At 27.8% G+C, this 13,685-nt stretch overlaps 1 protein-coding gene and 1 long non-coding RNA gene across 6 annotated transcripts in view; one reads left to right on the forward strand and one right to left on the reverse strand.

Moving 5' to 3' along the window:
- Positions 1-13,685, forward strand: part of LOC129981708 (sodium/hydrogen exchanger 6-like) — a 43,606-nt gene that overhangs the window by 23,684 nt on the left and 6,237 nt on the right. The window contains exons 12-18 of one of the 5 annotated variants that reach the window (XM_056092661.1): positions 138-189; positions 540-566; positions 3,401-3,513; positions 4,348-4,456; positions 6,923-7,027; positions 7,723-7,766; positions 10,935-10,975. In XM_056092661.1, the coding sequence (XP_055948636.1) occupies positions 138-189; positions 540-566; positions 3,401-3,513; positions 4,348-4,456; positions 6,923-7,027; positions 7,723-7,766; positions 10,935-10,938 (454 nt within the window). In that variant the 3' untranslated portion in view covers positions 10,939-10,975. The remainder of the gene's footprint in view (positions 1-137; positions 190-539; positions 567-3,400; positions 3,514-4,347; positions 4,457-6,922; positions 7,028-7,722; positions 7,767-10,934; positions 10,976-13,685) is intronic. The other 4 variants (XM_056092659.1, XM_056092660.1, XM_056092656.1 and 1 more) reach the window with 4 other exon arrangements.
- The window catches only part of LOC129981710 (uncharacterized), a 74,958-nt gene that overhangs the window by 9,374 nt on the left and 51,899 nt on the right, over positions 1-13,685 (reverse strand). Inside the window, exon 2 of the long non-coding RNA XR_008785350.1 lies at positions 4,678-4,776. This is a non-coding gene — a long non-coding RNA (uncharacterized LOC129981710). The remainder of the gene's footprint in view (positions 1-4,677; positions 4,777-13,685) is intronic.

Raw genomic sequence — 13,685 nt, forward strand, 5'->3', positions numbered from 1 at the left:
GATATAGTTATTAATTATATAGTTATTAATGAATAAACCAAAATGTATATATTTCATGATTTGTATAGTTACATTTCACCCATAAAGATTGTTAATCCACTACATTTATGATAATTAATCTTTTTTATCGTATTTAGAGTTGGAGTTGAAGAGGATCATGAAATGCTTCAGTTTGGAAGTCTTAGAACGGTAAATATGTATTCAAAATATTTTTATTAATGCTTTTAAATCGAGAAAATACGGGAAATAATAGCATAAATCATTATTCAAATTTATGTTGGTTGTGTATCATATTTTGCTCTAAAGTAATTTTTGTCCTTGGTTTTGTTATGATGTCTGTTATTGGTAGAATGTTTTGTCACATTTTAATATGTTAGCCCTTCTAAATTGTTTTTATAAATTAGATAGAAATTAAACATTTATTTTTGTTTTTGTATGTATGTTCTTGTTTTTAATGTATAGTCTTTTTTATCCTTATTTGTTTTGAATGTATTATTTCAATGATCAGCCCAATAATTTTTGTTTTTGCATGTTTTTAGAATTATAAGACTATTGAACCAGTCATGGTAAGAGAGTAATTCTTTTTAGTCTTTTTAATTTCTCTTCCTGGTGAATGCTTGCTTCCTTTGCACTTTTAATTTGAAAAACTAAAAAATTTCATATTTTGCATGTTTGCACCTTCAAAAATTTATTTTTTGACTAAACATTTTGGATTAATATGCTGTTTTCTTTTTATCATACAATGATGTGATAGTTTGGAAATTAAATGTATGAAGGCTGCGCTTTTTTTGTCATTGTTAAAAAGCAAAATCAGTAAATAAATGTTTTATTTTTTAAAATGCAATAAATTATCATATATGTTTGTGTTGTTTTCATCTAATCTTTTGAAATTTTTATCCTTATATACACTGCTAGACAATTTCTAATAAACAAGTGGTTTATGCAAAATTGTGTCTCAGACAACTGACCAATAAAAGTAAATTAAAGTTGAGAGGGCATGGTAGACCGGGACACATCTGTATAAAAGACATAGCATACAGGCTCATGACTCATACAAAAATTCATGCTGTTTGATGTTTGACCCAAAGTAGTGCAGGATGCTATAAAAGTTTTTTCTCTAAAATTCTGTTTTTGGTTCTTGCAATAATTAAGAGCAAAATATCAGCAAGACATCATTTTAGTCCTACGATCGTGGACCAGTAGTTGGACGACTGGAAGCGGGTCAAAGTATCACCACTGTAGTTGCTGCAATGGGTGTATTAAAGTGTCATCTTGCGATTAAAGAAAGCCGCTAAAGGTGGAAATGCTTTGCAAAAGCATGCCGGGTGTCGTGGTAGGAACACCACACCTTTAGAGGATCGCTATGTAGCCCTCGTGGCAAAAAGGAACAGAAATTTATCTCCTGGCCAGATAGCTGCAAACCTTGCAACCGCTACCAGTACACATGTATCTCACGGCAATTAAATCAACCCAGTTCATGGTGTCCCGCTTCAATCACGGCATCATTGTGAGAGATTTACGCTGGTATAAGAAACGTGTTGGTTGGGATATCCAAAATGGGTTTAGAGTGATGTTCTTAGACAAATCTAATTTCAATGCGACAAGTGATTCTGGCCACCAATTACTGTGGAGAGAGCGTGGAACATGTTATGCACAACAGTTTGTCAGTGATCGGTACGGCCTAGGCGTGATGGTGTGGGTAGGCATCATGCACAATAGCAGAACACCGCTTCACATCTTTGAGCGAGGAAGCGTTACATCACAACGGTATTACAGAGAGGTTATTCTGAACCATGTTCATCTTTTTAGGGGTGCGTTAGGTCCAGACCTTTTGTTGATGGACGACAAGCGTGGCCACACAGAAGCGTTGAGGTAGCGGACACACTATAAAGTGAAAATATTGTCCGTATGGATAGTCTGCTTATTCTCCCAACCTAAACCCCATTGAACATGCCTGGGATGCTCTTGGCAGACGTGTTTCACAAAGAACCATCCCTCCTCAAACAGTTCGAAAGCTCAAAATCGCCTTGAGAGAGGAGTGGGACAATATCCCCAAGAACACCTCGATAGTTTAGTGGAGAGCAAGGAGAACAGATGCAAAATGTGCATTAGTGTCCATGGTCATAACACATCTTACTAAGATACTCATGTCTGCATCATTCTGACCTGAAGATCAATTTTTGTGGTGCTGTTTGGAAATCATCCAGGAGCATCTTTTTTAAGTTTTTAATTCTTTGATGTGTTGATATCTGCACTATTTTGCACTATAATAAATGCACATCCTCCCTACTAAATATGTACTTAGTTTCATTTCTTCAATCCATTGTCTATACTTAATTATTTCGAAAAACGTAACTATTCCGTCGCAATTGTCAAGCAGTGTAAATTAAGGGGGGGGGGGAATGCTTTGATTTTTTTTTTCTTGAAGAATTTGCTTCTGCCATTATTAAAAAACATATATAAAGTATGATTTACTTTATATATTACTATTTTGTATCAAGAGGATAATTGTAATGGAAAAATTTAATAGTTAATGGATAATTTCCATGGACTATTTCCCATTTTTTAAATTCATTGAATCTCGAAATTCAGGCAGTGTATGATAAAATAATAACATTAATTTGTTAATTATCCTTTATCAAATGCTAATTTTTTCATTATTTAATTTGAATGTTTTGCTCTCAAAAGATTATAAGCATGTTTTCTTTCAAAAATGTGAAGAAAAAAAAATCTGAAGTCTTGAAACATACAAATATAAATTATTTTAATGTCAAAGGTGAATCATAGGTACTTTAAATAATGTTTTGATTTTCATTTATCTGATAGAACTTAACTGTTAATCTGTTTTTAATCTTAGAATATATATATATATATATATTTAATTTCATCATTCTTATTGGAAAATTTTTGAAGTAGTTTTGGAATTTATTTCATTTTCCTTTGATCATGGAAAATATTATGGATTGATTTAAATTCATATGGCATTTAAATATTCATGAATATATGGATAATTTTTCTTCAGTGATATCGAATTAGAATAAAAAAACAAACGAAAAAACATTATATTTATTATGCTTTAATATTTTTCACACATATCTCAAAATTAACTTAAACCTTTTTTTTATTCCTTTCCTGATGTAATTTGAAATGTTGTGCACTTAAATGTTCTTCACATTATTTAAATATCTTCAGAATTTAATTATTATTTAATTAGTTATTAAGTTAATTTTTGATTACATACTCTTTGTGTTGCCCACTGATGAATTTGGAAGGAGGAGGGAAATTGATGTCATTATAAAAAAAATATAAAAATCATTAAAATTTTTTGCTATTTAGTATGCCAATAAAAAGTTGTTTTTAAAAACTGGTATTAATTAGATTTATTTAACACTCTTTCCAGACTTCAGCAGTGACTACACCTACAGATTTGCGAAGTCCACCTGCTGTGCAAGTCTCGAAAACACCATATGAAAAGGCATGGTTGGTCAAAAAGTGGTACAATTTTGATATGCGGTATCCTTTTTTTTTTTTTGCATTTTATCACCTTAATGATTATATATATATATATAATCATTTATCACCATCTATAATGTTGGATGTAGTTAAAAATATTCTCACCCTTTTGGTCTGAATTATTTTTGAGTGCAAAATCCCAACTTCTGTTTTGTTGTCTACCAACGAAGGCAGGTTTTTTTAAATGTCTAAATTGACTGATAACTTGATATGCAAATAAAACTAAGCATGAAAGAATAATAAGCATCTATGAGCTGAGGTCTATAATTTGTATTTTATTTTCTTCCTTCATGGACCAAATTGGAAGTCACTTCTAATATATGCTGGATTTTTCTTCATTGTATATATAAAAATATGTTAAATTGTATCAGTATTATGAGTAATTGAGAAAGGAACATTTTTTCTAGTTTTTTTACAAGTTGTATTTTTAATTAATAACAAAACGAGTTATATCAGTTTCTTAGGATTCTGAGGGTAGAGGGGGCTATCAATATTGACAAAGTATGATTTTTTAGAGGCTTAATTTTCCTCTGTTGTGGATTTTAAATGTCATTTCTGTTTGTTCTGTATATACTGCTATACCTTATTTTATATAAATTATACTTAATATTATTCATTGAAATTGCAAAGTTAGTGTAATTTGAATTGCTGTGCTAAATTTCTTGATATGCGTTATTAAATTGATTCTAGGATTTTATGATATATAACCTGAGAATGATAACTTTGATTATTTTAGAATTTTACTTGTAAAAAATATATCTTTAAATTACAATGGATGCAATATCTTTTAATTACAATGGACGCTGTGGTTGTTTTTCTTAATTCTTTTATTAGCTATATGAAGCCCCTTTTGACACATAGTCGACCCACTTTATTAGAGACACTGCCATCCTGTTGCCATTCTATAGCAAGAATACTTACTAGCACACAGCAGCTCTCTAGCGTAAGTTTTCTTTCTTTTATTAGTTTTTATTGAAATATATTTTTCAGAGTTATTTTGAATTGTTCTTCTTCTCATTAAGTTAGAAAATCAGTTATAGAAGGCTCAAAATCTCGACTTGGGAGCAGAAATGTGAAAAACTAGACTTTTTAGATAATAGATAAAACAGCCATATAAGTATTTTGGTTGCACATTAAATTCATTGGAATCATATCACTACTTACTTATTTGATGCAGAAATTTGAAGGGGGTACTGGCTATTGTTATCCTTTTCAGTTTTGGATCAAAATTGTGAGGTCCATCAGAAGTTAGCTTTCTTGCTGCTGCATGATGATAATATGATAACTAATTAAATTAGTAAAATAAATATAACTAAACTAAATTATAAGCAAAAAAAAAAAAACCCAGAAAATTATGAATGAAATAAAAAGTAAACCATGTATAATATTGATGAAATTTAATTATGGAATGCATTTAAAACAGTAGATGAAATGGAATTAAAATTTAGTTCTTTTTATATGAGTATTTTTTTGAACAGTTAATTTTTATTTACTATATTTAAATAAATCTACCAATTTTTTTGCCTTTGTTTCTATGTTTTTTTATTAATCTCTGCTGATAATAATGATGAGTGTGTTTATATGCGTTGGCACTCTGTGGAGGGAACCGTCTGACTTACAGTTGCCAAATTTGGCACATATATACCTGGAAGGTTGGAATATGCACTTCGGAGTGACTTACAAATTTTTTAAATCTGAATTTAAATAAATAAATAATCTGAATTTCGGCATTTCTCTGCAATAATTTATAAAAATATTTTTGCACGAAAATGAATTTTACTCTGTTTCTATGTTTAATGAATTGTTTTTTAATGATATCAATTTAATAGCTGTGAGAATTTTTGTTTAGTTTGACAATTTTTCAAAAATATTTTTTATTTTAATTTTTAACAATAGATTACATTGTTTTCCTGAAATTCAAACTCTTTTCACTGTTACATTAAATATTTTGACACATGATTTTCTTCCATTATAGAAAGCTAAAGTAGTAACCTGATTTACAGGGTGAATAACAAAGTGAAATTATAGTATTGCTAAATTTAGTTGCCGATATAACCAGACAAAAAAGTATTATGATGTCATGGAATTGTCATGGTTAATATTTTATAAAATATTTTTGGGACCAAAATAAAAAAAAAAAGTTCTTCTCTTATGTGACAAAATTTTCTGAGTTATGAAAATGTAAAAATCACTGTTTTAATAATGAATTTAGACCACTTCATTGACTGCCTCAAGAAAAATACACTTATCAGCATGTGGAGTTTCTCCAAGACTGATTGGCCTAAAATAATGATATTCAGAGTTTTTATTCTGCCAAAATGAGTTGCAGAACATTAAAACATATTTTGATTTAAATTTAAACTACCAAGAATATTTTACTTAATTTGATTCATAAGATCAAGGACTGTATAAAATTTAGATTTTATAATTTTTCAGTGGTACATTTATTGACTGAAACCAAATATTATTTACATAATTTAAATGCTTTTGAAATGAAAACTAATAAATGAATTTTGTGATAAATTAAGGAACGTTTTAGTGAATAATTCTTTAAGTTGTTGTATAAATTATAAAAGATATTCTTTAAGACTTCAATGCTAAACAATTTTCTTTTCTGTTTTTATATTTTTAAAAAACGTTTTTGTATTTAATTACTTCTGTTTCAAATTGAAGTTAAAATTTTAAAAGAGATGACTGAAAGTTAGGGGAATTTATATGTACAATGAACAGAATGATGTAGCGTTTCTGTAGTAAAATTGGTTACATGTCTATCAAAATTTGAATTATAGAAATATTTTGCTGAGGAAAGTATTAAGATTAAATTACATAAAATATTTTAATGAAAATTTTAGCAACCATTAACACCTACAAACCGTTTAGTTGTTGAAGGCAGTTGGTATTTATTATAATATGTTTGATCCATATGACATCTTACCTAATTAGCTCAATATATAAATACATTGTTATTCATTACTGATGGAGTGATCAATAAGATAGTTTTGATATTAGTGTGACATGTACCATCAGCTTGGCCCTCATTGATTCAGCATACATTATAGAGCCATGGTAAAATTATCTTTCTTATTTGGATTGGGAATTGGCACTTTCTATAACTGCACTTGAAGGCAATATTACAACTTTGTAACAATATATAATTCATTATGATTTAAAAGTTTCAATTGCAAATGTAATTGAATATATAGATATAAAAGTGTTTCTTTCTTTGATTATATTCCATTGATTCTTAATTGGATTATGCATTTACAATTTTTATATATATTTATGTATGTATAAATATTTATGTGTGTACATAAAATTTTAATAAAGATTAAAAAAACTTTTAACATAAATGATTGCATCTTTGTAAAAGTATATGATAGATTTCCTAATAAGATTTGAAATGTTTCAGGACGATAACAACAAAGGAGATGATGAAGACTCGGATGCAGATCTGTGTCTAGATGAGACTGTGCCGTATGGAGACCGTTCAAATGGACATCCAGGCATATCAACGGTAACTTAAGAGAAGTTTTACATATTTTTGATACTTGTCTCGGATATTTTGAAAATTTTATCATCTTTGCTTTTTTTATAATTACTAATATTCTTGGCATTATTTTTATATAGGTTTTTGTATCTTAACTATATTTGTTCTTAAATTATTTGTAGCATACAGGAAATTATATCCTGAAGAAATTTTTTAATTAGTTGCATTGTATCTTTTATTTTATTTGCACATTATGGCAGGTAATTCATTATAGATTTTTATTTTCCTGAAAATAATTATATTGTGCTTCATTTTTTTTCATTTTTTGATAAATTATGAAGTTATTACTTATTTTGAATTATAAAGCTTAAATGATATCTTGCACTTGTACACTCTGCCTTATGAGATTTTTAATTATTTGCACTTGGCAGGTTTCTGTTGTTCATTCTTTTGGGTAGTGCATTATTTTGCCCTTTTTTTTTAAAGTTAAAATTTTTTTTTACAAATTTAGTTAAAAATTTTTAAAAAATTTAGATTTTTTTTTTTTTTTTTTTTTGCAAAAAAATATCTAATTTAAATGCATTTTTTCTCTCAAAACTCTAAATTGAGATTTATATTTAGAATTACTTTTCCGAGTGCAAAGAGTTAAATTGATTTCTTGTGCTTTTAAAAACTGAGCATAGTACATGTGCAAGTTTTTCAGTGACATATTTTGTTTGTAGGTTGAACTGGAATTTCCAATAATGTGCTCATCCAAAGAAATTGGGTAAAAAAATCAAATTATAGAGCCCATGTTATTGCACTGTTAGTTTCACGTTAATCATAGCTTTAACATATTTGGCTAGATCTCTAGTAGATGATACTTTGCCTGTGATTGATTCAAATTTAATTTAATTTCTTTATAATTAAACTGAAAACCTAACCCAGCATTTTGTGCATTTGCAGAGTTTAATATATGGCCTTCAAAATGTTTAAATATAGGTTAATTTGAACTCAACAGGCTAACTTTTAAGGCATAAGAGCCAAACTCGTGACCATTAAAAATATTTTTATGATCTAGTTAATGCATCAGTATTTAAAAATAGTGCATATTTTATAGTTTAGTTGTTAGAATCCCTAATTACATATAACCTTTACTCATGAATAACAGCATTTGTTATTGATTGATTGCTAATCATGTTGCATACTGCATTGAGTTTTCTGCCAATAGTAGCGAATATTTGAGGATCTGACAATATATTAATATTTACGATGCTATTAATTTCAGGAATAAAGTTCATCATTTTCTTTGTTCTTTTATGCTGTGATTCGAAATGCTTCTATATTTCTTTAAAAATTGTAATTCTTGTATTTATTAATGGTTTTGTTTTAATTTAGGTGGTAGTTTTAAGAATGGTTTTTTAAATAGTAATTTAAAACCATATTCACTAGTAACAAAAATACTTGGCGGCATTAATGAAGTGATTGGTGTAGCATTTCAGAGATGCCAAGTATTTCTTGCTAATATGCAGTTCCAACAAATGTTGTGATGAGTTCCGTAACAGAATTCATCAAAATCAGAAAATATATAGCCAAGGATTGCATTGATTCTCCTAAGTTTGTTTTACTGTTGAGAGTTGCCATTTTAAACATACTGTGAAAAAACAGTCTGTAAAGCACAGGTACCCAGTTTTTGGTATCATGCTAGGCTACCCTGCCGCACCTAATTAAAGGCATTCAGGTTAAATTTGAATGACCGGACCACCACAACAGCATTGGTGGTTAAGTAGCATTAAGGTTGAGTGCTAAGGGCCATCACCAGTCACAGTACAACCCATTCTTGTGGGAAGCACGTCCCTTCATCAGAAGTAGGTAGTTGACCACCACCACCGACTCAGGTGGTGAGAACCAACCACCTTGCTTTATCATCCTCATATGATCTGCAACCCCCCTCCCATGGAACTCCTAACTTTTGGTACATATACTTTGGGGATGCATGGTAGATCACGTATCAGTCAAGTGTTGAAAGTAATGACATGGTTGAAAACAGAAAACATAAGGATTCAAATCATAAGAGAAAAAGAAAATTGTAAAATTTTATTTCACGAAGTTTGGATTAAAGTACTAGTCTGAAAACCTACTGAATAGCAGTAAGAGGAGAGTTTCTAGAACTTGATGTTAAAATAATAAAATATTTTGCACTTGTCACTCACGCAAATCCTATTGAAAGAACATGCTGATCTTCTGCATATTTTAATAACAAATGTTATACTGAATGCGGCTCAGAACATGTGATTATATCTAACTTTGCTGGAAACTAATTTCTTTTTAATAAAACAACTGCTCCTTTAAAAAAATTTGACGATTGCATCGAAATTGCCTTCCTATCCTTGAATATATGATTATCACTAAATGTTAGCTCTTGTGTCCATTCAAAATTATTTCAATACTGTTTTCATTCTTTAAATTATGGAATTAATACTTTTAAAAAATTGAATAAAATGTAAAATCAAAAATAACTCATGTGTTATTAATTCAAGCCATATGGTTCTTATACCATCTAATCTCTTTATATAAATAATAAAAACTTCTCTTCATGAAGGGTTGATGGAATAATAGAAATTCAGCAATTAAAATGCCAATCAAGGGGTATGAAAGGAAATAAAGATAGAAATTCTTGTTTTAAAGAAACTATTTGATTACTTTAATGATTATTCTTGCTTATATAATTCTGCATAAAATAATGTTTGCAATAATCTATTCTGAAATATGTCCATTATTTATTATTGGGCTTTTATATAATTATATTCAAATTATTAAATTTGAATCACTGGCAAAGTATCTTTTTGCTTTGGTTTTATTTTTTTCCACAAGTTTTTATAATTGCAAAAGTGTGAATATGTAATGATGTGATTCATGTCTGCTTGTAAAAATGCTTATATACTTTTTTTATTTTTTATTTTCATGCTTACACAGGCAAACCGTTGTAAATTTGTCAGTTTAGTAACTAGTAATTTCAATGAATGGTACTTATTTAATTAATATAGCAGATTTTTTAATGATTTTTTTTACCTTATCCAATTTTGGTATAGCACCTCTTTTATATACAGTTTAAAAAATAAATTTACCAATATGAAAAGTTTTTAAAAATATTTTATGATGTAATTTTTAATTTATTACTGCAATTTATGTATAATTTCTGATTTAAATACTTTTAAACTTGCATTCAAAAATATCAATATGCAGCATTCATATCAGTATATAATTATAATTTTTGCTACTAATCAGAGGTTATATCATTGTAAATCAAATATATTTGTTATATTCAGTTTCTTTTATTGCCATCCAATTTATAAGTCAGATTTCCAAAGTTCACATTTCTACTGATGTTGAACATGTGAAGAAATTTTTAAAATTATCAAAAATATGATAATTTTAATAGTTAATTTGTGTTCAAAAATATTATGGCATTGATAAACATATTCACTGAAAGTTTTTGACTGCGAATAGTCTTTTTCAGTTAAATGACCATTTTAGAAAATAAATAATTTATGCATTTATAAAAATAATCATCCAAAAATATCTTAAATGCTATTTAATGACTTATTTTATTGCAATTCTTTTCAAAGCATCAAAAGATGCAAATTATTCATGCCTATTAATTTGCCTTATCAAAATAAATAAGTTTTAGATTCAAATTTTCAAGAATGTTATGATTTTTTCTAATTTGAGATACATTTCAGAATTTTAAAATTAATCTGATTATTTCAGACATATAATAATATTTTTTTTATTCAAATGTTCATTCAAAATTATTTGTTATTCTAGTTACTAATGACAAATTGTAAGGTTTGACTGTATATTCTGCATTTTCTGTTTCGAGTTTTTCATTGTTCTAGAAGCATGGTTAGTTGTTCTTTTCTTTTAAGCTCAATTTGCTTTCTTTTTTTTCCAGTTGAGCATTGTTACAACACAGGCGAATAAAGATCTAAAAATGTTAGTATTTTTTTATTTTAAATTTTTGCTGTCATTTTCTCTTGCTTTAATTTTCCACTTTCTCTCTCTCTCTCTCTCTCATTATTATTTTTTTTTTTTTTCATTTTTGATTTTGTGCATGCTGCTCTTTCACCTTCACTTTTTATTTTTTTTCCTGCTCTCTATCAAGCTGTACTGTTTTTACTGGCTGAAAATTTAAATGTGCTGTTGTCTATTAAATGTGTATTTGTTAATGCAGAAGAAAATATTTGTAAATTATTTAATTTAAGTGTTTTTTTTCTCTATAAAATCGTATTGAAAGATTATATTCTATATTGTAGAATGTAATATATATGTTTTGATTTTCTATCGAGGAATCAGAATTTTTTTATGCTTTATTGTTTGTTTAGTTTTTCTGAGATATATTTAAATTAAATTTGTATTTAATTAAATTAAATAACCCAATTTAGTATAGTTTTTAAACTCTTAATGGGATTGTGGACTTTTCAGTGGCATAACTATAAAGTAATAAGATTAACATAAGCCCATAGTCTTAGAACACCAGCCCTGGTTATGATAAATTACATATTACAACTCAAACATGCTCCTTATATATTTTTTAATGGGGATAAACTTATTTTTCAAAGCTCCCTTCCTTAAACATTTTCTGGGAGGGGCATACTCTCTAGTAAAGACACTGTTGACAAACATAGATGAGCAATGTTAGTATAGTAACTTTGCCACCATTTTAAACTATTTATCTAAAATGAAATTATTTGTATTCTAAATTCTGTGTAAAAATTACGTAGTGGATTGTCTTTGAAATAAAATGATTATATAATCTCAAAAGTGGGAAGTCCATCCAATTAGATAGCAGTGAAAACGAAATGTTCAATAAATAAAAGTCTGAATTATAAATGCATGAAATTTGTAATCTTTTGTATTTTAACTTGTGGCTTTTTAAAAATAATATTTGAATTTTTAAAATATAAGATTTTTACTATTGTATCCAGTTTTCAAGTAGAATACTTTTGAAAATAATGAAATAATGGAACAGTTAAAATTGTCTGATGTTGAAAAAAGAAGTAGTGTTGTGCATTATGTTCGATTGTGCCTTCAAATCTGGTTGATGATCACAGAAATTCGAACTCCTCCTATTATCTTATTACTAAGCCCTTGCTTGTAACACAGTTTCCGTTTATGAAAAATTGCATGAAAAAGTTAAAATGATTGAGAAAATACTTCTGATTACTAAATTTTCCAAAAGATTCAATCATTTTTGGGCCAAAAATGCATAATCTTTTGTTCTTGCTTTTGATCCAGTTGATTGATTGATTGATGAATGCGAAGTTATTTGGAACTTATGTTTCTGATGATTCTGGAAATATCCTTATTTCCGCATGTATGTAATATTAAATTGCAAATTTTTTAAACTAAAATATTCAGCCTCAAGATTTTGATGGATTTTTACATTTTAAAGGTTCAGAAAGAAAATTTTACCATTATGTTGATCTGTGAACAGAATAATCCAAAAATGTCATGGGTTATTCTATCAAATTTTGGATGAAAGTGGCCAGTATAATCTCAGCCTGTTGATATGCATGACAGCATGGTAATTGTAATGTCAAAAATGTGAAAAGCTACTTAAATGACATTTGATATTAGGTCTTAATAGCAAAAGTATAAATACATGTCAAATTTTGGTTGTAGTCAGTTGAACATTGGAAGCATAAAAAGCATAATCAATTTTCTTCACTATGTTATGTTGCTTAAGGTAAAATATACCATATTATTTAAATTTAAAACAAAGTTGAGGGGGAAATTTTTATACTTGTGCTAATAAATTAATGGTGGAGTTAAATAAATCAAATAATTTTTTTTTTCATTATTCTATGCCACCATCAAACATTTATAAAGATTTCCAGATTTTGAAAATCAAAAACCAATGAATAAGATCCAACATAGTATATACTCATGACATAGAATAATATACATTTATATATATAATGTGATATATATTCATGATAGGATTTCGCAAAGTAACTTATCATGAAAGTTCTGTTATGAAAATTAAGAAATTTTTAATGAGAGTAAAAATGTTAAAATTATCTTTTATAACAAAAATTATTTTTTGGAATTGCTAATGATTTACTAAAATAGAACCCTCTAATTCTTTACAAATCATTTAATAAAGATACTGCACTCAAAGTTGTGGACTTTCCTGTATTCGAAGCAGTACAACTCTAGAATCCTATTTATTGTTTTAAAAGCAATATTTTTGGTGCAGTCTAATGTAAAAGGTTACTCTATACCATAAAATAGTATTATTTATCAAAGTAAGATCAAAATAATAACTAAAATGGAGGAAGAACAAATTTAATTGGAACAATATTTTTCGTTAATGTTTCGTAATGTGCAAAATATTCTAAAACAAATTTAGTAAGGAATTTTCTGTTATTTTTCTGAGCTACAAATTTTGGATCAAAATTGTATTGGTATATACGAAGTAACATGCAATTACCATTAATATTTGTTATAATTTAATATTTTGACTGATATTAGCAAATGACTATGCATTTTGTCAGTTGTTATACCAGTTATGATAATGGGCTTTGAGGTACTGAAGAGGGAGAAATCATAAGACATTAAAATCAGAAAAACTACATGGTTAAACGTCACAAGAATATTTATTGCATTTTCATGCTGTATGTGTGAGCTAAATGCTTTTCAT

The sequence above is a fragment of the Argiope bruennichi genome, chromosome 8, assembly GCF_947563725.1.
Source record: "Argiope bruennichi chromosome 8, qqArgBrue1.1, whole genome shotgun sequence".
Classification (NCBI taxonomy): domain Eukaryota; kingdom Metazoa; phylum Arthropoda; class Arachnida; order Araneae; family Araneidae; genus Argiope; species Argiope bruennichi.